The following is a 23,789-nucleotide window of genomic DNA, read 5'->3' on the forward strand; positions in this document are numbered from 1 at the left end:
TTTCTACCTACCCCAGTACTTAGAACAGTGCTTGGGGCATAGTAAGCGCTTAATAAGCACTATTATTATTAAGACCAAAATTAACTTGGATCTACCTCACTAGATAGGACAGTGTTAACAATGTTGGTATTTGTTAAGCGCTTACTATGTGCAGAGCACTGTTCTAAGCGCTGGGGGAGATACAGTGTTGGTCACATAGTAAGCACTCAACAAACAAAATTATTCTCATCATCATTGACAAGTACTGAACAGGGCCCTGATATCGTAGCCCAGTGGGCAGAGACAACCCCATGCCCCCTGGTGCTGGTTCTGACTGGAGGGGGCAGGAGGGACAGACAGGGGGCGGGGAGGTTGGGTGGGGCGCAGAAGGAGCAGAGAAGCAGCATGGCTCAGTGGAAAGAGCCAGGGCTTCGGAGTCAGAGATCATGGGTTCGACTCCCGGCTCTGCCACTTGTCAGCTGTGTGACTGTGGGCAAGTCACTTCACTTCTCTGGGCCTCAGTTACCTCATCTGTAAAATGGGGATTAACTGTGAGCCTCATGTGGGACAACCTGATTACCCTGTATCTCCCCCAGCGCTTAGAACAGTGCTCTGCACATAGTAAGCGCTTAACAAATACCAACATTATTAAGGAGCAAATCGGACCGTGGGCCCCGACCACACACCTTCTCGTAGTTGGCGAAGCCGCCCATGACGGCCGGGTCCACGATGCCATTGAGCAGCATGGAGAGAGGGTTGATGGGAAGGTTGGGGTCGTTGACGTGCTGCTGGATCATGTCGTGGAGCTTGTCGTTGGTCAACTGCATCGTCTCGATGGCGTTCTCCAGAGGGCTGATTTCCGCCTGTCGGAACACCACATACAGAGTCGCTTTCCATTCGAGGAGGAGGACCGGTACCCGGAGTTGCAGTGGAGGTAGGAGTAGTGATAGCAGTAGCAGTAGATTCAATCGTATTTACTGAGCGCTTACTATGTGAAGAGCACTATACTGAGCGCTTGGGAGAGTACAAAGAGAAGCAGCATGGCTATGAGAAGCAGCGTGGCTCAGTGGAAAGAGCCCGGGCTTGGGAGCCAGAGGTCATGGGATCAAATCCCGGCTCTGCCACTTGTCAGCTGTGTGACTGTGGGCGAGTCACTTCACTCCTCTGTGCCTCAGTTACCTCATCTGTAAAATGGGGATTAACTGTGAGCCTCACGTGGGACAACCTGATTACCCTGTATCCACCCCAGTGCTTAAAATTAGTGCTCTGCACATAGTAAGCGCTTAACAAATACCAACATTATTATTATTAAAATAGAACAATAATAATGTTGGTATTTGTTAAGTGCTTACTATGTGCCGAGCACTGTTCTAAGCGCTGGGATAGACATAGGGGAATCAGGTTGTCCCACGTGGGGCTCACAGTCTTAATCCCCATTTTACAGATGAGGGAACTGAGGCACAGAGAAGTTAAGTGACTTGCCCACAGTCACACAGCCAACTAGTGGCAGAGCTGGGATTCGAACTCATGAGCCCTGACTCCAAAGCCCATGCTCTTTTCCACTGAGCCACGCTGCTTCTCTATATAACAATAAGCGGATACATTCCCTGCCCACAACGAGCTTACAGTCTAGAGAAGCAGCATCGCTTTGTGGAAAGAGCCCGGGCTTGGGAGTCAGATGGCACGGGTTCTAATCCCGGCTGCGCAACTTGTCTGTTGTGTAACTTTGGGCAAGCCACTCAACTTCTCTGTGCCTCAGTTACCTCATCTGTAAAATGGGGATTAAGACTGAGAGTCCCACGTGGGACAACCTAATTACCTTGTAAAATAATAATAATGATAATTTTGGCATTTGTTAAGCACTTAGTGTGTGCCAGGCACTTTACTAAGCGCTGGGGTGGACACACGCTAATGCGGTTGGACACAATCCCTAATTGTCCCACATGGGGTTCACAGTCTCGATCCCCATTTTGTAGATGAGGTAACTGAGGCCTAGAGAAGTGAAATATCTACCCCAGCACTTAGAACAGCTCCAGGCACATAGTAAGCGCTTAACAAATACCATGATAATAGTGATAATAATTATGGTATTTGTTTAACGTTTACTATGTGCCAAGCACTGTTCTAAGCCCCGGGGTAGATACAAGGTCATCAGGTTGTCCCATGTGGGGCTCACAGTCTTAATCCCCATTTGACAGATGAGGTAACTGAGGCAGAGAGAAATTAAGTGGCTTGCCTAAGGTCACAGAGCAGACAAGTGGTCGAGGAGGAATTAGAACGTATGTCTTCTGACTTCCAAGCCCATGCTCTTTCCACTAGGCCACGCTGCTTCTCATAATAATAATAATAATAATAATAATAATAATATAATTGTTATTATTATTATTATTAGAGATAAGCTAGTAGCCTAGCTTTAGCAGCAGTAATAGTAGTAGCAGTAGCAGATGGAGTAGGAGCAGAAATGGGAACTCCTCATTCTTGGCTTCAAAGCAGTCCATCCCCTTGCCCCCTCCTACCTCACCTCCCTTCTCTCCTTCTCCAGCCCAGCCCGCACACTCCGCTCCTCCGCCGCCATTAACCTCCTCACTGGGTCTCCTTCTCACCTGTCCCGCCGTTGATCCCTGGCCCACGTCCTACCAGTGACCCGGAATGCCCTCCTTCCTCACCTCCGCCAAACTAACTCTCTTCCCCTCTTCAAAGTACTACTGAAAATTCACCTCCTCCAGGAGGCCTTCCCAGACTGAGTCCTCCTTTCCCTCTGCTCCTCCTCCCGTCCCCATTCCCCCTACTCTCTCCCTCTGCTCTACCCCCTTCTCCTCCCCACAGCTCTTGTGTCTATTTAAATATATTATTTATTACTCCATTTTATTAATGACGTGTATACATCTACAGTTCTATTTATCTATTTTGATGATATTGATGCCTGACTACTTGTTTTGCTTTGCTATCTGTCTCCACCTTTTAGACTGTGAGCTCTTTGTTGGGCAAGGATTGTCTCTATCTGTTGCCGAATTGTACATTCCAAGCGCTTGGTACAGTGTTGCAGAATTGTACATTCCAAGTGCTTAGTCCAGTGCTCTGCACATAGTGAGCGCTCAATAAATACTATTGAATGAATGAATGAATGAATGACCTGCACACAGTAAGTGCTCAATAAATACGATTGAATGAATGGATGAACAGCAGTAGAAACAGTAGTACCAGCAGCAGAAACAGTACATGCCGCTCCTCAACCCCCAGCCCCCTTGTTATTGTCTCGCCTCCCTCCTACCAACCCTCTCCAAACTTTTTGAGCAAGTTGTCCAAGCTCATCATCTTCACTTCTTCTCCTCCAACTCTCTCCTGGACCCCCTCCAATCTGGCTTCAACCCCCCTTCACCCCACAGAAACCACCCTCTCCAAGGTCACCAATGATCTCCTTCTTGCCAAATCCAACAGCCTCTTCTCCATCCCAATTCTAATCCTTCTCGACCTCTCAGCCGCCTCCGACACCGTCGGCCACCCGCTTCTCCTGGAAACATTTTTATAATTATTATGGTATTCATTAAGCGCTTCCTGTGTGCCACGCACCATTCCAAGCATTGGGGTAGATACAAGGTAATCAGGTTGTCCCATAAAGGGCTCACAGTCTTAATCCCCATTTTCCAGATGAGGTAACTGAGGCACAGAGAAGTTAAGTGGCTTGCCCAAGGTCACATAGCAGACAAGTGGCAGAAACGGGATTAGAACCCATGTCCGCTGACTCCCAAGCCCGTGCTCTTTCCACTAAGCCATCCTGCTTCTCTTATCCAACCTTGGTTTCACTGACACTTTCCTCTCCTGGTTCTCCTTTTATCCCTCAGTCTCTTGTGGGCTTCTCCTCCACTTTCCACCCCCTAATTGTGGGGTCTCTTCAGGTTCATTTCAGGGTTCCTTCCCATTCTCCATCTCCACCCACTCCCTTGGAGAACTCATTCATTCCCACAGCTTCAACTACCCTCTCTATGCAGATGATTCCCAAATCTCCCTCTCCAGCCCTGACCTCTCTCTTTCTCTGCAGTCTCGCAATTCCTCCTGGCTTCAGGACATCCCTACTCAGATACCCCACTGACACATCAAACTTAACCTGACCAAAACAGACGTCCTTATCTTCCCACCCAAAACCTGTCCTCCTCCAGCTTTCCTATCCCTGTAGACAGCACCAGCATCCTCCCTGTCTCACATACCCGTGACCTTAGCGCTATCCTCGACTCATCTCTCTGTCAACCCACATATTAAATCTGTCACCAAATCCTGCTGGCTCGACCTTGACAACGTCGCTAAAATGCACTCTTTCCTCTCCATCAGAATTGCTACCATGTTTATTTACATCCCTCCTTCATTATAGAATCGGCCTCCTTGCTGACCTTCCAACTTCCTGCCTCTCCCCTCTTCCTGCTTCTTCAGTCTATACTTCCCTCTGCTGCCCGGATCATTTTTCTACAGAGACATTCAGGACGTATTTCTCATTCCTCAAAAACTTCACTGGTTGCCCATCCACTTCCGCCAAACAGAAATTCCTCATCAGCGGCTTTTAAAGCCCTCAATCACTTTGCCCACTCCTACCTCACCTCGCTACTAATAATAATAATGTTGGTATTTGTTAAGCGCTTACTATGTTCAGAGCACTGTCCTCAGCGCTGGGGTAGATACAGGGTAATCAGGTTGTCCCACGTGAGGCTCACAGTTAATCCCCATTTTACAGATGAGGTAACTGAGGCCCAGAGAAGTGAAGTGACTTGCTCACAGTCACACAGCTGACAAGTGGAGGAGCCGGGATTCGAACCCATGAACTCTGGCTCCCAAGCTCGGTCAACCCAGCCTGCATACTTTGCTCCTCTACTGCCAGCCTACTCACTATATCTGGGTCTTGTCTATCTAGCGCCCGAAATCTCACCCATGTCCTGCCTCTGTTCTGGAACACCCTCCACTGTACCCACCTTTAAAGTCTTATTGAAGGTACCTCTCCGCCCCAAGGCCTTCTCCGATTAAGCCCTCATTTTCTACCTTCTCTAGACTCTAAACCCCTCTAGACCGTAAGCTCGTTGTAGGCAGGGAATGTGACTGTTTATTGTTCTACTATACTCTCTCAAGTCCTTAATATATTGCTCTGCACATAGGAAGTCCTCAATAAATGCGACTGAATAATCCGATTGAATGAACTTTCTCTTTTCCCACTTCCTTCTGTCACCTTTGCGCTTCGACTTGAACCCTTTATTCACTCTTCCCTGAGTGCAGTAGACGCTCTGCACCCAGGAAGTGCTCAACAAATACCACTGAATGAATTCCCTCATCCCCACAGCCTTTCTGTCCATATCCACCATTTATCTACTTATATTAAAGTCAGACTCCTCCTTTAGAAGCAGCGTGGCTTAGTGGAAAGAGCCTGGGCTTCGGAGTCAGAGGTCATGGGTTCGACTCCCGGCTCTGCCACTTGTCAGCTGTGTGACTGTGGGCAAGTCACTTAACTTCTCTGGGCCTCAGTTACCTCATCTGTAAAATGGGGATTAACTGTGAGCCTCACATGGGACAACCTGATTACCCTGTATCTACCCCAGCGCTTTGAACAGTGCTCGGCACATAGTTAGCGCTTAACAAATACCAACATTGTTATTATTATTATTACATCATAAACTTGTCGTAAGAACTGAATGCGTCTAGCGACTCTGTTGTATTGTGCTTTCCCAAGTGCTGAGTAGAGGGCTCTGCACACAGTCAGTGCTCAATAAACACAACTGATGGATAAGCCAGTAGTCATAGCAGCAGCAGAAATGGCGGCAGTTAATAGGAACAGCACTAGTGGTAGTAAGAGTAGCGGTAATATCAGAAGTAATAATAATGCTGGTATTTGTTAAGCTCTTACTGTGTGCTAAACACTGTTCTAAGCGCTGGAGGGATACAAGGTGATGAGGTTGTCCCTCATGGGGCTCACAGTCTTCATCACCATTTTACAGATGAGGTAACTGAGGCCCAGATAAGTGAAGTGACTTGCCCAAAGTTACGCAGCTGACAAGTGGCGGAGCCGGGATTAGAACCCATGACCTCCGACTCCCAAGCCCGGGCTCTTTCCACTGAGCCACACTGCTTCTCTGTAATAATAATAGTAATTAGTAGAATTAGTAATAGTAATAGCTCTAATAGTAGTAGTAGCAGCAGAAGTCCAACTGTGTCCCTGCTGTATGCAAAACAAAGCACTAAGTACTGCGAAAAACAGGTGAAAATTTACCATAGTCTCCTGCCCCCATCACATCTACGAGGACAGAAGCGGCAGAAATTACATCCAATTTGGGCATGGTATTCATTGAGCACAATGCAGTGCTCTGCACAGTGCTGGTGCACAGACATAGCAGGCATTGAGTACAGTGCCTTGCTTATGGTAAGTGCCCAGGATAATGGGCACTTATTATTATTTTTAATGCTCTACACAAAACAGCTGCTTGATACCACGCTCTGGCCACAGTAACAATAATAATAATGATGGTATTTGTTAAGCGCTTACTATGTGCCAAGCACTGTTCCAAGCACTGAGACAGATCCAAAGTAATCAGGTTGTCCCACGTGGGGTTCACAGTCTTAATCTCCACTTTACAACTGAGGCAACTGAGGCACAGAGAAGTTGTGACTGGCCCAAAGTCACAAGGCTGATAAGCGGCGGAGTTGGGATTCGAATCCATGACCTCTGACTCCCAAGCCCAGGTTCTTGCCACTAAGCTTCGCTGTTTCTCTGCCACTCAGTACTGTGTTCTGCACACAGTAGGAACCCGGGACAGTGCTCTGCACAAATTAGGTGTTCAGTCTACAGTAGGTGCCCAGTAGAGTGCTTTGCTGCGAGAGGTCTTTATTAAATCCAGAGGAGTTGAGAACGGAAGAAAGGGGCTTTACTTTTCCCTCTCTCCCCAGACCAGTTTCTCCCCCTTCACTCCCTCCCTCCCAGGGGTCCCCCCAAGGATCTCTGTCCCCCAAGACCCCGGCCCGTCCATCCAGCTCCCCCAGAAACCCTCTCCCCTTAGTTGACCCTCTCCCCTTCGCCCCTGGCTCCCTCCTAATGGAGAGTCCTCCCACCCCCTCCCTGGCCAGGCCCCCTCAATCTGATTTCTTTTATCTTTCATGCCGAGGTAATGGCAGCAGGAGAGAAGCTGTGTGGCCTAGTGGCTAGAGCCCAGGCCGGGGAGCCAGAAGGATATGGGTTCTAATCCGCCACTCATCTGCTGTGTGACTCTGGCAAGTTGCTTCACTTCTCTGTGCCTCAGTTCCCTCATCTGTCAAATGGGGATGAAGACCATGAGCCCCATGTGGGACAGGGACTGTATCCAACCCGATTTGCTTGTATTCACCCCAGCGCTTAATACACTGCCTAGCACATAGTAGTCAATCAAGCAGAAGCAACGTGACCTAATGGAGTGAGCTTGGGCCTGGGAGTCAGAAGAACCTGGGTTCTAATTCCGGCTCTGCCAATTGCTTGCTCTGTGACATTGGGTGTGCCTTAGTTTCCTCATCTGTAAAATGGGGAGTCAATACCCGTTCTCCCTCCTACTTAGGCTGTGAGCCCTACACGGGACAGGGACTGTGTCCGACGTGATTAACCTGCATCCGCCCCAGGGCTTAGTACAGTGTTTGTAATCTCATCTCTAGATTACAAACTTGGAAGCAGCATGGCTCAGTGGAAAGAGCCTGGGCTTCCGAGTCAGAGGTCATGGGTTCGACTCCCTCCTCTGCCACTTGTCAGCTGTGTGACTGTGGGCAAGTCACTTCACTTCTCTGGGCCTCAGTTACCTCTTCTGTAAAATGGGGATTAACTGTGAGCCTCACATGGGACAACCTGATTACCCCAGCATTTAGAACAGTGCTCTGCACATAGTAAGCGCTTAACAAATACCAACATTATTAGCTCATAATGGGCAGGGAACGTGTCTGCTAATTCTGTTAAAAGTACTCTCTGCAGATAGTAAGTGCTCAGTAAACACCACTGAATGATTAATCGATTGATCGACACATAATAAACACTTAACAAATACCACAGAAACAAGTATTGAACGCTGTATGCAGAGCACTGCACGAAGCACTTGGGAGAATACAAGAGGAAGTAGAAAAACTCCCTCTCTATTAATGCACAGTATCTGGAAATGAAATTTCCTCCATGTCAAAATCCTGAAGGCCTGTGGTTCTTATCAGTCAAAGAACAGCGGGGCTGAGTCGTCTATCCACTGGACAGTATTTCTTTTACGGTGACAGGAATTCTTCAAGAGTATGACGGGCATTTAAAAACCCATAAAAGCAGACTTATGCCTTCACTTTGGGGTTTAAAATGGTCATAGGAGGTCAGCACGCCCCAATCCTTTCCTTGATACAACTGGCGAAATGATCCGCTGTGACACTGAGCTTGATTAATACAGCTCGAGAAATCATCTTTTTTCTAGCTGTGTCAGAGAGCCACAGAGGAGTCCAAATAGATTCATCCATCTGGTTCAGAAAATGCTAGCGCCCCAAATCAGATCTCAGAGCCCTGCTGCTTCACGCTGGAACCGCTGTCCTGCTCAAAAAGGCTGACCACAGCAAGGGAGAAGTACCGTGGCCTAGCGGAAATAATAAAAATAAGAATAATATTTGCGGTATTTTTTAAACACTTAATAATAATAATAATGTTGGTATTTGTTAAGCGCTTTCTATGTGCAGAGCACTGTTCTAAGCGCTGGGGTAGACATAGGGGAATCAGGTTGTCCCACGTGGGGCTCACAGTTAATCCCCATTTTACAGATGAGTTAACTGAGGCACAGAGAAGTTAAGTGACTTGTCCACAGTCACCCAGCTGACAAGTGGCAGAGCCGGGAGTCGAACTCATGACCTCTGACTCCGAAGCCCAGGCTCTTTTCCTTCCCGTGGCTTCCCGTGGCACACTTACAATATGCCAAGCACTGTGATAAGTACGAGGGTAGATACAAGTTAATCAGGTTCACATGGGGTGTACAATCTAAATAGGAAGAAGAACAGGCATTGAATCCCCATTTTTCAGATGATGAAACTGAGACATAGAAAATTGACTTGTCCAACGTCACACAGAAGACAAGTGGCAGAGCCCAGATTAGAACCCAGCTCTTCCGCCTCTTAGGCCTGTCCTCTCAGCCTCCCCACCTTTAAAGGTCTCCTGAAAAATGAGCTCCTCCAGGAAATCTTCCCCAGTTAATTTCTACTGTCTTTACTGTGTTATCATTAGAGAAGCAGCATGGCTTAGTGGAAAGAGCCCGGACTTGGGAGTCAGAGGTCATGGGTTCTAATCCCGACTTTGCCACTTGTCTGCTGGGTGACTTTGGGCAAGTCACTTAACTTCTTGTGCCTCAGTTACCTCATCTGTAAAATGGGGATTAAGACTGTGAGCCCCATGTGGGACAACCTGATTACCTTGTGTCTTCCCCAGTGCTTAGAACAGTGCTTGGCGCGTAGTAAGCGCTTCAAAAATACCACCATTGTCATTATAATTATAATTATAATGCTTTATATGCTTCTGTAAATACCGGTGTAAGCCGTTTAATTATCAATTGATTTATTCTTTCCATTTCCAGATGTATCAATCACTCGATCACTGGTATTTATTGAGTGCTTACTGTGTGCAGAGCCCTGTATTATGTGCTCGTAAAACAACAATTTAGTAGTTGATAGACACAATCCCTGATCCCAAGAAGTTTAGTCTAGTGGAAAGAGCATAAACCTGGGAGTCAGAGGACCTGAGTTCTAAATCCAGATCTGCAAACTTGTCTGTTGTATGACCTTGGGGAAGTCGCTTAACTTCTTTGTGCCTCAGTTCCTTCAACTGCAAAATGGGGATCCAGTGCTTAGTACAGTGACTGGCACAGAGTAAGTGCTGAACAAACACAATTATTATTATTATTATTACCTGCTTAACCTCCTACTTTGATTATGAGCTCCATGTGGCTGTGGGTGAGGAATTTTTCTATCTTATATTGGTCTATTGTACTCTCCCAAGCTTTAGTACAGTGCTCTGCACACAGTATTTAATAAGTGTGCTTGATTGATTGAAAAGGGACATGATAAGTGCTTAGTACAGTGCTTTGCATAGTCAGCATTCAGCAAATATGATTGAATGAATGAATATTTTGTGACCTACCCCTGCAGGGGCACAGTCAGTGCTCGACACATAGTAAGCGCTTAACAAATACCACAATTAGCACGGGCCTGGGAGAAAAAGGTCATGAGTTCCAGTCCTGCCTCTGCCACATGTCTGCTGTGTGACCTTGGGCAAGTCACTTAACTTCTCTGTGCCTCAGTTACCTCATCTGTAAAATGGGGATTAACTGTGAGCCTCACATGGGACAACCTGATTACCCTGTATCTACTCCAGCGCTTAGAACAGTGCTCTGCACATAGTTAGCACTTAACAAATACCAACATTTTTATTATTAAAATGGGGATCAAGATTGTGAGCCCCACGTGGGACAAGGACTATGTCCAACCTGATTACCTTGTAATAATAATAATAATAATAATGTTGGTATTTGTTAAGCGCTTACTATGTGCAGACTGTTCTAAGTGCTGGGATAGACACAAGGGAATCAGGTTGTCCCATGTGGGGCTCACAGTTTTTAATCCCCATTTGACAGATGAGGTAACTGAGGCCCAGAGAAGTGAAGTGACTTGCCCAAAGTCACACAGCTGACAAGTTGCAGAGCCGGGATTCGAACTCATGATCTCTGATTCCAAAGCCCGTGCTCTTTCCACTGAGCCACGCTGCTATCTACCCCAGTGCTTAGAACAGTGCTTGGCACATAGTAAGAGCTTAACAAATACCATAATTATTATTATTATTATTTTCATTACTATTAAAGGGGGGGGACAGACATCAAAATAAACAACAGATACAGGAAACAATAGCTGCTTTGGGCTGGCAATGTGTCTGTTTATTGTTATGTTGTTCTCTCTCGAGCACTTAGTACAGTGCTCAGAGCACAGTAAGCGCTCAATAAATACAACTGAATGAATGAACAAATACGACTGAATAAATGAATGAATGAACAGATGGTGGAGGCGTGTAGTTTTCATTCCTTCAATTCATTCATTCAATTGCATTTATTCATTCATTCAGTCAGTTGTATTTATTGAGCACTTACTGTGTGCAGGGCACTGTACTACGCGCTTGGAAAAGTACAATCTAGCAGCAGATAGAGACAATCCCTACCCAACAACAGGCTCACAGTCTAGAAGGGGGAGACAGACAACAAAACAAAACACGTACAATCCTAGGCATTAACAGGTAACCAGCACAGGACTTGAGGCAGAAGGTGGCCAAACCAGTGGTCTGCCCAGGAGGTGCTCAATAAGCGTTCGCAGTACGTTCACTGTGTCTCATGCTGGTCTCTTCTGTGTTCAGCCCCTTGCTCAAGAACTTCTCCACTTACCTGGATCTTTCTTCCAGACAGGAGAGGTGGGAGAGATGAGAATGAGGCCCGGGGAGTAGCTCGGCTTATGAGGAAGGAAGAGTGTGAGCTGGGGTAGAGAGGGAAAAGAGAACGGGCAGGTAGGAGGAAGAGAACCAATGGAGTGCCTTGGAGTCAAAGGTCACGAGTTTCTGTTTGATGTGGAGAGGAAGGAGTGACCAGTGAGGATGACAGCAGCATGATGTTTTAGAAAGCCAGAGTTCCCAACTGCAATTTGCCCCAGAGCGGGCACTCGATAAATACCTCCCAATGAAAGAATGATGTGCTGGAACGGTACTCCGAATTGTACATTCCAAGCGCTTAGTATAGTGCTCTGCACATAGTAAGCGCTCAATAAATACTAATGAATGAATACCCTTCAGGTAAGAGAGAGCTGTCTAGTTGCACAAAGTTTTGTAATTACGGAAGATAACGGTGTGATTGCGATGCATTCTTACCATGAAAACTGTTTTGACTTCAAACCACCTCAAGATCCCGGGTAATTTATAAGCCGTAGTATAAATGGTTCTCTCGATCCACATGTTCTGGAAGTGAAACACAGAGACGCTCGTCTGCAGGTGGATAACTTCTACTCGATTGTCATCCACCCTCCCTCACCCCCAAACCGAGCGACACAGATAATTATTGCGGGATTTATCAAGTACTTACTAATTGCCAAGTGTGGTACTAAGTGCTGGGGTAACTACAATAATAATAATAGTAATAATTATCACGGTATTTGTTGAGCACTTACTATGTGCCAAGCACTGTTCTAAGCGCTGGGGTAGATACAAGGTCATCAGGTTGTCCCACGTGGGACTCACAGTCTTAAGCCGCATTTTACAGATGAGGGAACTGAGGCACAGAGAAATGAAGTGGCTTGCCTAAGTCCACAGAGCAGACAAGTGGAGGAGGCAGGATTAGAACCCACATCCTCTGACTCCCAGGTCCGGGCTCTTTCCATTAAGCCCCGCTGTTTCTTGATAATCAGGTCCCACATGGAGCTCACACCACCTATGTACATATCTTTAAATTATATATTATAAATTACTTATTTATTCACATTAATGTCTGTTTCCCCCACTAGGCTATAAGGTTATTATGGGCAGGGAAGTTGTTTGCTAAATCTGTTGTACTCTAGTAATGATAATCATGATGGCACTTCTTAAGCGCTTACTATGTGCCAGGCACTGTACTAAGTGCTGGTGTGGATACAGTTGAGAAGCAGCATGACTTAGTGGAAAGAGCACAGGCTTGGGAGTCAGAGGTCATGGGTTCGAATTCCAACCCCGCCACTTGTCAGCTCTTTGACATTGGGCAAGTCACTTCATTCAATGGTATTTATTGAGCGCTTACTATGTGCAGAGTACTGTACTAAGTGCTGGGAATGTACAATTTGGAAAAACACTATGTGCCAAGCATGTTCTAAGCACTGGGGTAGATACAATGGAATCGGGTTGTACCACGTGGGTTCACAGTCTTAGTCCCCATTTTACAGATGAGGTAACTGAGGCACAGAGAAGTTAAGTGACTTGCCCAAAGTCACACAGCTGAGAAGTGGCGGCATCGGGATTAGAACCCACAGTGTCTGACTCCCAAGCCCGTGCTCTTTCCACTAAGCCATGCTGCACTTCATTTCTCTGGGCCTCGGTTCCCTCATCTCTAAAATGGGGATGAAGAATGTGAGCCCCACAGGGGACAAGCTGTTAACCTGGCGTTTAGAACAGTGCTCGGCACATAGGAAGCATTTAGCAAATACCATCAATATTATACAGTCCCTGTCCCACATGGGGCTCACTGCCTCAGTCCCCATTTTACAGATGAGGTCACTGAGGCCCAGAGAAGTGAAGTGACTTGCCCTAGGTCAGACAGCTGACAAGTGGCAAAGTCAGAATTAGAACCCAGGTCCTTCTGACTCCCAGGCCTGTGTTCTCTTCACTAGGCCACGCTGCTTCCAGGGAAGCAACGCTTAATAAATACGATTGAATGAATGAATGAATTCTCCCTTGAGTCATCCGTCTACAGTGGTTCCCTCCATAACCACCACCAGCCTTTGCCGGCATGAACAAGGTGAGGGGAAATGCAATTTGGCGTGGGATGGGCCAGAAACTCTTCCAAGGGACCCTTCTTCCTTCAAGGCTCAACCCTCTGAGCTCATTATAGGCAAGAAACATATCTGCTAACTCTGTCATCTCTCCCCCTCCCTCTAAGAGAAGCAAGCAGCCACAAGAAGCAGCATGGCAGAGTAGATAGAACCCGGGCCTGGGAGTCAGAAGGTCACGGGTTCGAATCCCGGCTCTGCCGCTTGCCTGCTGTGAGACCATAGGCAAGTCACTTCACTTCTCTGAGCCTCAGTTCCTTCATCTATAAAATGGGGATGGAGACTGTGAGCCCCACATGGGACAGGGACTGTAACCAACCCAATTTGCTTCTCTCCCCCCCAGCGCCTGGCACATGGTAAGCGCTTATCCAATACCATAATTATTATTGTTATCATTATTAAGCTCATTGTGGGCAGTCCCTGTCCCACGTGGGGTTCACGAGTCTTAATCCTCATTTGCAGATGAGATCCCTGAGGCACAGAGAAGGGAAGTGACTTGCTCGAGGTCACAGAGCAGACAAGTGGCACAGCTGGGATCGGAAACAGGGTCTTTCACATTCCCAGGCCTGGGCTCTAGCCACAGAGCCACGGTGCTTCTCCATTTTTATCTCCCCGAATGAGGAAGGAAAAGGAACAATGGACTTTAGGACATTGCTGAGGACTAATCAGAGGCAGAACTAAGAATAACCTAAGATTCTTGACTCCGGCTGCTCTTTTAAGCTCAGACCGCGCTTCTCTAAATTGCACTGAGATTTTCTTAATTGCACCCCTTATATCTTTGAACTGTGCAATCCGAGGGAGGCCTTGGTGAAATGGAGAACTGAGCTCTTGAAAATGACAACACTCTCGGACTGAGAATTGTTCCAGTTAGGGCTTTTACTCTCTGAATCAGCAAGGCGGGGATGGACCTAATTGTGGGAGATTTAGGTCACGTGCCCGGTCTCCCCAGACAGACCCGCCACCCCGGAAAAAGCCCCCCCGCAAAACACGGGAGGTCAGAGAGAGGGATGACAAGGCACAGACTTACGCTCCAAGGGGTGGACCATTAATTCTGCCACTGGACTAAAAGCTCCTTGAGGATAGGGATCATGTCTCCTAAATCTACTGTACTCTCCTAAGCACTAAGTACAGCACTCTGCACACTGAAGACTGTAAGCTCCTTCAGGACAGGGGTTGTGACTGCGGGCTATATTGCACACCTCCCAACAGCGTGGTCTGGGAGTCAGAAGGACCTGGGTTCTAATCCCGGATCTGCCACTTGTCTGCTGTATGACCTTAGGCAAGTCACTTCTCTGTGCCTCAGTTCCCTCATCTGTAAAATGGGGATTAATACTCTGAGCCCATGCGGGTCATGGACTGTGTCCAACCTGGTTATAACAACAATAATAATAATAATGGTATTTGTTAAGTGCTTACTAGGTGCCAAGCACTGTTCTATGCGCTGGAGTAGATACTCCCACATGAAGCCCACAGTCCTAATCCCCATTTTACAGATAAGGTAATTGAGGCACAGAGAAGTTAAGTGACTTGCCCAAAGTCACACAGCTGACAAGTGGCGGAGCCGGGATTGGAACCCATGACCTCTGACTCCCAAGCCCGGGCTCTTTCCACTGAGCCACGCTGCTGGTATCTACCCCTGGGCTTAGTAGAGTGCACAGAGTAAGCACCTAACAAATACCATTTAAAAAAAAAGGAACTTAGTGAAGTGATTTGCACACAGTAGACTGTAAACTCTTGGATGGTGGGGATTGTGTCTCCAAACTACTGTATTTCCCCAAGTGCTCAGTACAGTGCTCTGCACACAGTAGTCACTCATAAATGTTACTGCTTGATTGACATAATTGCCCCTGAAGCCCTTGTGATGGAAAGGCACCAAATGCCACTTCGGTCCAGCCCCTACCCAACAGTTCATCTTCCCAAATGTGTTCACTGGAAAATCCAAAATCCAGGTCTCCAATGGAAAGGGCAGAGGACTGGAAATCAAGAGACCTGGGTGCTAAATCCCGATCTTCCACTCCTCTGCTATGGGACCTTGAGGAAGTCACCTGACTTTTCCGTGCCCCCAGTTTCATCATCTGCAAAATGGGGATTTGATACGTCTTCTCCCTCCCGCTAGGACTGTGAGCCCCATGGGGGATTATGTTTGATCTGACTGGATTTTATTCATTCAGTCATTTAATCATATTTATTGAGCACTTACTGTGTGCAGAGCACTGTACTAAGTGCTTGGAAAGTACAATTCAGCAACAGATAGACACAATCCCTACCCAACAATGGGCTCACAGTTTAAAAGGGGGAAGACAGCAAAACAAAACAAGTAGACCAGCATTACTACCATCAAAATAGACAAGCAGAACCATAGATAAATGGACATCATTAATAAAATTAATAGAGCAATAAATATGTAGAGATATATACAAGTGCTGTGGGGAGGGGAAGGGGGTAGAGCAGAGGGAGGGAATAGGGAATGGGGAGGGGAGGAGAGGCAGAGGGAAAGGGAGGGTTCAGTCTGGGAAGGCCTCCTGGAGGAGGTGAGCTCTCAGAAGGTCTTTGAAAAGGGGAAGAGAGTGAGTTTGGTGGAAGTGAGGAGGGAGGGCATTCCAGGACAGCGGGAGGACGTGGGCCAGGGGTCGACGGCGGGATAAGCGAGAACGAGGCACCGTGAGGAGGTGAGCGGCGGCAGAGGAGCGGAGTGTGCGGGCTGGGCTGGAGAAGGAGAGCAGGGAGGTGGGGATGGAGAGCTTTGAAGCCAAGAGTGAGGAGTTTTTACTTCATGTGAAGGTTGATAGGCAACTACTGGAGGTTTTTGAGGAGGGGGGTGACATGCCCAGAGCGTTTCTGCAGGAAGATAGTCCAGACAGTGGTGTGAACCACAGACAGAAGTGGGGAGAGACAGGAGGATGGGAGATCAGAGAGGAGGCTGATGCCATAATCTAGTCGGGATATTGAGAGATTGTACCAGCAAGGTAGCAGTTTGGGTGGAGAGGAAAGGGTGGATCTTGGTGATGTTGTGATGTTTATCTGGTGCAGTGCTTAGAACAATGCTTGGCACTTAGGAAATGCTTCACAAACATGACTGTTATTGTTACTAGACAGAGTGAGAACAGAGAAGAACTGAGAACAGAAAAAGGTCTGCTATCAGTCTCTTTGAGATGTCCCAACACCACTATGATTACCAATCCAACTGTCCCTCATATTTGAATGATATTTTTTAAATAGTACTTTTTGTTTTGTTTTAAATGGTACTTGTTAAGCGCTTACTCCTGGCCAGGCACTGTATTAAGCACTGGGGTATATATAAGCTAATCAGTGCTTAGTACAGTGCCTGGCACAGAGAAAGCGCTTAACAAGCCATTTAAAAAAAAAATTCATCAGGTTACACATAGTCCAAGTCCCACTCAGAGCTCACAGTATCAATCCCATTTTACAAATGAGATAACTGGGGAACAGAGAAGTGAAGTGACTTGACCAAGGTCACTCAGCAGACAAGCGGTAGAGTGGGGATTAGACCCCAGATCCTCTCTCAGGCCCATGCCCTATCCATTAGGTCATGCTGCTTCTCTAGCTGATTCTAAGTGCACACGAAAATATTTTTCATGAGTTGGTGACAGCAAATGATATCTGGCATTCTGACGACGCGATTTCTCTCATCAGCATTTTCATTCCTGCCAGTAGGGCTCAGTAAACTCCTTCAGACGTTGACTGTGAGCCTATGTGGGACAGGGACTGTGTCTTACCTGATTATCTTGTACCTACCCCAGCGTTTAGTACAGTCCTTGGGACATAGTAAAATTATTACTCTGATGATTATTATTACTATTACTACTACTTATTGTGACAATAGTTTTAAACCTCCCCCCACCCTCCTTTAATGGGATTTGTTAAGGGCTTACTATGTGCCAGCCACTATACTGTGCAGCAGGGTAAAGACAAGCTAAACAGGTTGGACATAGGCCCTTTCCAACATGGGACTCTCAGTCTTAATCTCCATTTTTTTTTTACAGATGAGGTAACTGAGGCCCAGAGAAGTGAAGTAACTTGCCCAAGATCACCCAGGAGAAAAGTGGGGGACCCAGGATTAGAACCAGTTCCTCCTGACTCCAAGGCCCAGGCTCTATCTACTAGGCAACACTGCTTCTCTTACGTCCTGAGAAAGTGTTACATTGTTATATTCTCCCAGGATGTCATGGGTTCTAATTTCTACTTCGCCACTTGTCTGCTGTGTGACCTTGGGCAAGTCAGTTTACTTCTCTGGGCCTCAGTTACCTCATCTGTAAAATGGGGATTGAGACGGTGAGCCCCATGTGGGACAGGGACTGTGTCCAACCCGATTGCTTGTGTCCACCTCAGTGCATCATACAGTGCCTGGCACTTAGTAAGCGCTGAACAAATGTCACAATTATTATTAGAAGTAGTACAGTATTCTGCACACAGCAAGCACTCAATAAACACGATTAATGGGTTGATTCATTAGACTCGCCCATGTCCTTACCGCAAATTCATTATCTGGGTTTTTCTCTCCTTTTCGGACAGGTCGGGAATACTCAAACCGCTGGACCTCGTTCACTCTGTAGAAACTGTGGAAGACAAAGGGGAATGTGGAAATTTTTAAAAGGGACTGAGAGCATGACAAATGGCAGCCAGACCGGAGACGGGGGACAGGAGATCTTGGGTGAGTAAAAGAGAAACCCCCAGATCAGGTGGAGGTCTCTGAGAGAAATTCCCTCCAGACTGGAAGCTCCTGGTGGGCAGGGGATGGGTCTACCCTCTCTGTTGTATTGTCCTCTTCCAAGTGTTAATGAGGTGTACATCCCCTTGATTCTATTAATCTTGATGATGTTGTCTTGTTTTTGTTTTGTTCTGTTTTGCTTTGCTTTCTGTCTCCCCTCTTTAGACCGTGAGCCCGTCATTGGGCAGGGATTGTCTTTAACTGTTGCCGAATTGTACATTCTAAGCGCTTAGTACAACACTCTGCACATAGCAAGCATTCAATAAATACTATTGAATGAATGAATGAATACAGTGCTCTGCACACAGTAAGCACTCAGTAACAATAATAATAAGTGAAAATTGTTAAGCACTTACTATGTGCCATGCACTGTACTAAGCACTGGGGTAGACATAAGATAATCAGGTTGCACACAGTCCCTGTCCCACATGGGTCACACATTCTTAATCTCCATTTTACAGATGAGGGAACTGAGGCACAGGGAAGTGAAGTGATTTTCCCAAGGTCACACAGCAGACATATGGTGGAGCCAGGATTCGAATCCAGGTCCTTCTGACTCCCACTAGGCCACGCAGCTTCTCATTCACAGATGGATTGAGAGTCCGGTGGGCAGTCGCTCAGCAGGAAGAGGGGCCGGCTCACCTCACGATCTGCTCTGTTACCGGCCGGTGAAACTTTGGGGGCAGGTCGAGCTTGGGCTTCACGGTAAAGCACTGGATGTCTGGTGGGTGGGTTGACGGCGATAAGGAAAACGCAGCATTTCCCCTCAGATGCTTTTCCCTCCCTCCCCTATCCCGGCGCCCTCAGCCTCCCTGCCTTCCCCTAGAGGGTCTCTGGACCGGGAAAGGATACACTGCCCAGATGAGTTTTTAATATCGTCGCCGGGAGGGGCCGTCGTCTTCATCTTCTCCGCGTTCGGAAACTGGGTCAGCAGCCTGGCCTCGAAGTCCTCTCGCCGCTCGTACTCCTTCCCGCGATAAATGAACACTTTGCCCTGGACACGGAGACATTGGGGAGGGCTCACAGGGCCTTCGTCGTCTTCTTTCTCCTCCACCTCCTCATCCTCCTCTTTCTTCTGCTCCTCCTCTTCCTCCTCCCTCTTCCTCCTTGTCCTCCTCATCCTCCCCTTCTCTTCCTCCTCCTCCCCTTTCTTGTCCTCTTCCTCCTCCTCTTCCCCCTCCCTCTTCTTGTCCTCTTTTCCTCCTCCTTCCTCCTCCTCCTCCTCCTCCTGACCCCAATATTTCTACCCGTAATGACTCCTCGGTTCTGTCAGAGTCTGAGTTTACTCCCTAAAGGGAAGCGAGGAAGGACTTTGCTTCTTTCAGACCAGCAGGGGAAAGATTCGTGAGCAGAGGGGACCACGCCCTGAGGGGTACAACCAGTCGGTCACCGCGACATTGCATGGACACTCATTCCTGGTTGGAACTGGACCGTCGCCAGGTTGCAGACCGGACAGTCATCGCAGTACAGGACTGGACGGTCACCGTGGTACAGAACCGATGGTCAGCAGGGTGTCAAACCGGACCGTTGCCGTGATAGAGGACCATACAAAGCCAGCCCATCATGGCGGTCCAGAACCGGACACTCACCACTCTCATGTAGATATTCACCTCAGGCCCAAGAGGCTTCTCTCCTCTGGGCTTTTGTCAGCCTCGGCTGCGAGAGACCCCCAACGCCGCCCTCCACAGCACCCTAATTGTGCTTCATCTCCTAATTATCCCGATAACTGACCTTGTGTGCTGATGGCTTTATAATTATTTTCTTTTTTCCTTTATGTCCCTGTCAAAACCTTACTGAAGGCACATCTCCTCTTCTCCCACTCCCATATGCATCAACCTGACTTCCTCCCTTTATTCATCCTCCCTCCCAGCCCCACAACTCCTATGTCCATATCCGTAAATTATTTATTTATAGTAATGTGCATCTGACTCTCTAGACTGTAAGCACATTATAGGCAGGGAATGTGTCTGCTATAATTATTACACTGTACTCTCTTAAGCGCTTAGGACAGTGCTCTGCACACAGTAAGTGCTCAATAAATATGATTGCCTGACTGACTGACTGACTGACAGTGACCAGTCCATATATATCCCCTTAATCCTTAGTAGACTGGGAACCCCCCGAGAGACAAGGACTGGGGCTAAATCTCACGTGTGCGTTCTTTCTCGTGATCACAGTAACCACTTAATAAATACTACTACTGCTAGTGGAAAGAGCCCGGGCTTGGGAGTCAGAGGTCATGGGTTCTAATCCCGGCTCCGCCACTTATCAGCTGTGTGACTTTGGGCAAGTCACTTGACTTCTCTGTGCCTCAGTTCCCTCATCTGTAAAATGGGGATTAAGACTATGAGCCCCTTGTGGGACAACCTGATTACCTTGTATCTACCCTAGCGCTTAGAACAGTGCTTGGCACATAATAAGCACTTAATGAACGTCATCATCATTATTTTTATTAATACTACCACTACTACTAGGCCCATTCACTAGCAAATTACCCCATCCCCTGAGCTCACTCCTTCCTAACAATCCACCAACCTACAACCCGTCCTACCCCCATGCTCCACTGTGGTTGGGCAGGGGCAAGATCGGAGCAGGAGTTTTTGGGTGTGGAGAAGATAGGGATGGGAGGGTTGGGATGCAGTGAATCAACAGGCCCAAAGAGGCACCATCTTGGGCCTTTTCAGCCCTGACTGGAGACTCTCTAGACTGTGGGGAGGGAATGTGTCCATTTATAATCATGATAATAATAATGATGGAATTTATTAAGCACTTTCTATGTGCCATTCACTGTACTAAGCGCTGGACTGCATACAAGCAAATCAGGTTGCTTTGCAAATCAGGTAGAGAAGCAGCGTGGCTCAGTGGAAAGAGCACGGGCTTTGGAGTCAGGGCTCATGAGTTCGAATCCCAGCTCTGCCACTTGTCGGCTGTGTGACTGTGGGCAAGTCACTTAACTTCTCTGTGCCTCAGTTCCCTCATCTGTAAAATGGGGATTAAGACTGTGAGCCCCACGTGGGACAACCTAATTCTCCTATGTCTACCCCAGCGCTTAGAACAGTGCTCGGCACATAGTAAGCGCTTAACAAATACCAACATTATTATTATTATTAGGTTGGACACAGTCCCTGTCCCACGAGGGGCTCACATTCTCAATCCCCATTTTAACTGAAGCACAGAGAAGTGAAGTGACCTACCCGAGGTCACACAGCAGATGAATGGTCAAGCCGGGACCAGACCCCATAACCTTCTGACTCCTAGGCCCATGTTCTATCCACTATGCCAGGCTGCTTCCCACTATTCCAGGTTGTTTATTGTACTCTCCCAAGAGCTTAGCAGTGGGCTTTGCACATAGTAATTAATTAATTAATGATGGCATTTGTTAAGTGCTTACTATGTGCCTAGCACTGTAAGCGCTCAATAAATACAACTGAATGAACGAATGACTCTCGGGTCAGGGGAGTGTGCTGGAAGTCCAGTCCAGCCTCCATGGGGCCACCGCCCCCAATTCCCCCTCACCCCCTGGGATGGGGCGCCTGAGTACACCAACATGGAGTTTCCCCAAACCACCAGCAATCGTTTAATCCCTGTCATCCTTGCTCTTCATGTGGGAAGCAGCGTGGTATAGTGGATAAAGCCCGGTCCTGGCTCCCTCTGGCTCTTAATCATGGCACAACCACTTGTCTGCTGTGTGGCCTTGGGCAAAACCACTTCACTTCTCTGGGCCTCAGTCACTTCATCACCAAATGGGTACTGAGACTGTGAGCCGCATGTGGGACAGGGACTGCGTCCAACCTGATAGCGTTTAGACCAGTGCTTGGCTCACAGTAAGTGCTTAAAGAATGCCATTATTATTATCTTGGCCCTCATCACTGAAAGATATTATGCCCGTGGCCCCAATGTGACCCCACATACCAGACAAAATTCACTTTTAATTGCAAAGATAAATGTGTAGTAGCGTCATCTTTGAGTCTGAACGGAGTTAAGCAGGTTAGGAACGCTGCAAACCCGATTTAATGTGTCGGGCCCTGCTATGAAAGTGTTTACTATGCCCCATGCAAGAAGAAAGACATGAGAAGGCATATGCCTATTAAAGCCTTATGAGACAAACTCTGTAGTCTAATCTTATTTCTAATCTCCCTGCAAAGCATGAAACAGGCAGGGAGAAAATAAATTCGTAACCAAGAAAAGAAATAGGATGACGAATATAAGACATGACTGTCACTGTCCAGAAACGGGACTTAAAAACAGCGTGGCCTAACGGATAGCGCCTGGTGCTGGGAAGCAGAGGACCTGGGTTCTAATCCCAGCTCCATCATTTACCTTCATTGTGACCTTGGGCAAATCACTTCACTTCTCTGGGCCTTAGTTACCTTATCTGTAAAATGGGGATTGAGACTGTGGGCTTTGTCTAACCTGATTACCTCGTATGTCCAGAGCTTAGTAGAGCCCCGGCACATAGAAAGCGCTTCACAAATTCCATGAAAAATATAAATAATAATCGACCTCTCAAACAACTGCCCAATTGCTCTTATCCTATCCCACCTCCTTCCTGACTGCCCAGCCTCCTGTCTCTCCCCTCTCCAGCTCATACTTTATTCTGCTGCCTAGATCATTTTTCTACTAAAACATTCAGGCCATGTTTCCCCACTCCTCAAGAATCTCCACCATCCACCTCTGCATCAAACAGAAGCTCCTCACCATCGGCTTTAAAGCCGTCAATCCTCTTGACCCCTCCTACCTCACCTCACTACTCTCCTACAATAACCCAGCCCACATACTTTGCTCCTCTGATGCTAACCTTCTCACTATTTCTCCATTTTACCTATCTCGCCGCCCACCTCTCGCCCACGTCCTGCCTCTGACCTGGAATGTCCTCCCTCTTCATATCCAACTGACAATGACTCTCCTTGTCTTCAAAGCCTTACTGAAGACCCATCTCCTCCAAGAGACCTCCCCTGACTAAGTCCTCCTTTCCTCTTCTCCCACTCCCTTCTGTGTCCCTGACTTGCTCCCTTTATTCATCCTCCGCCCCGGCCCCCCAGTACTTATGTACATATCCATAATTTATCTATTTATATCAATGTCTGTCTCCCCCTCTAAACTCTAAGCTTGTTGTGGGAAGGGAATGTGTCTGTTATACTGTACTCTCCCAGGCACTCAGTACTGTGCTTTCCACAAAGTAAGCGCTCGATATGATCGATTGAGTGATTGAGGCTTCATCGGTTCTTCTAGGGCAGATAGAATGTCTTGTTTCTGTTGTCTTTCTTAAGCTCTTAATCCAGTGCTTAGCACTCGGCAGGAACCCAGGAAAATACCATTACTGAGGATGAGGCAGGCATAATTATCCCTATATTAAACAGGAGGAAATTGAAGCCCAGAGAGGTCAAGTGAGTGCCTTGAGGTCACCCAGAGGGTGTGAGACAGAGCCGGGATTAGAACCCGGGCACTGGTCTCCCCACCCCGGGCCCCCTTTCCATCAGGCCATGCTGTTTTAACAATTCAACTCTACGCACCTCCCTCATGCCTTGGGTTTGCA

At 47.4% G+C, this 23,789-nt stretch overlaps 1 protein-coding gene across 2 annotated transcripts in view; it reads right to left on the reverse strand.

The window, feature by feature from the left end:
- The window catches only part of DOCK1 (dedicator of cytokinesis 1), a 395,003-nt gene that overhangs the window by 38,052 nt on the left and 333,162 nt on the right, over positions 1–23,789 (reverse strand). For both annotated transcript variants that reach the window (XM_029059688.1, XM_029059687.1), the window contains exons 41-45: positions 19,106–19,247; positions 18,896–18,974; positions 18,017–18,101; positions 11,882–11,968; positions 666–842 (exon numbers count right to left, since the gene is read on the reverse strand). In XM_029059688.1, the coding sequence (XP_028915521.1) occupies positions 666–842; positions 11,882–11,968; positions 18,017–18,101; positions 18,896–18,974; positions 19,106–19,247 (570 nt within the window). The remainder of the gene's footprint in view (positions 1–665; positions 843–11,881; positions 11,969–18,016; positions 18,102–18,895; positions 18,975–19,105; positions 19,248–23,789) is intronic.

This window comes from Ornithorhynchus anatinus, chromosome 3 (assembly GCF_004115215.2).
Source record: "Ornithorhynchus anatinus isolate Pmale09 chromosome 3, mOrnAna1.pri.v4, whole genome shotgun sequence".
Taxonomy (NCBI): domain Eukaryota; kingdom Metazoa; phylum Chordata; class Mammalia; order Monotremata; family Ornithorhynchidae; genus Ornithorhynchus; species Ornithorhynchus anatinus.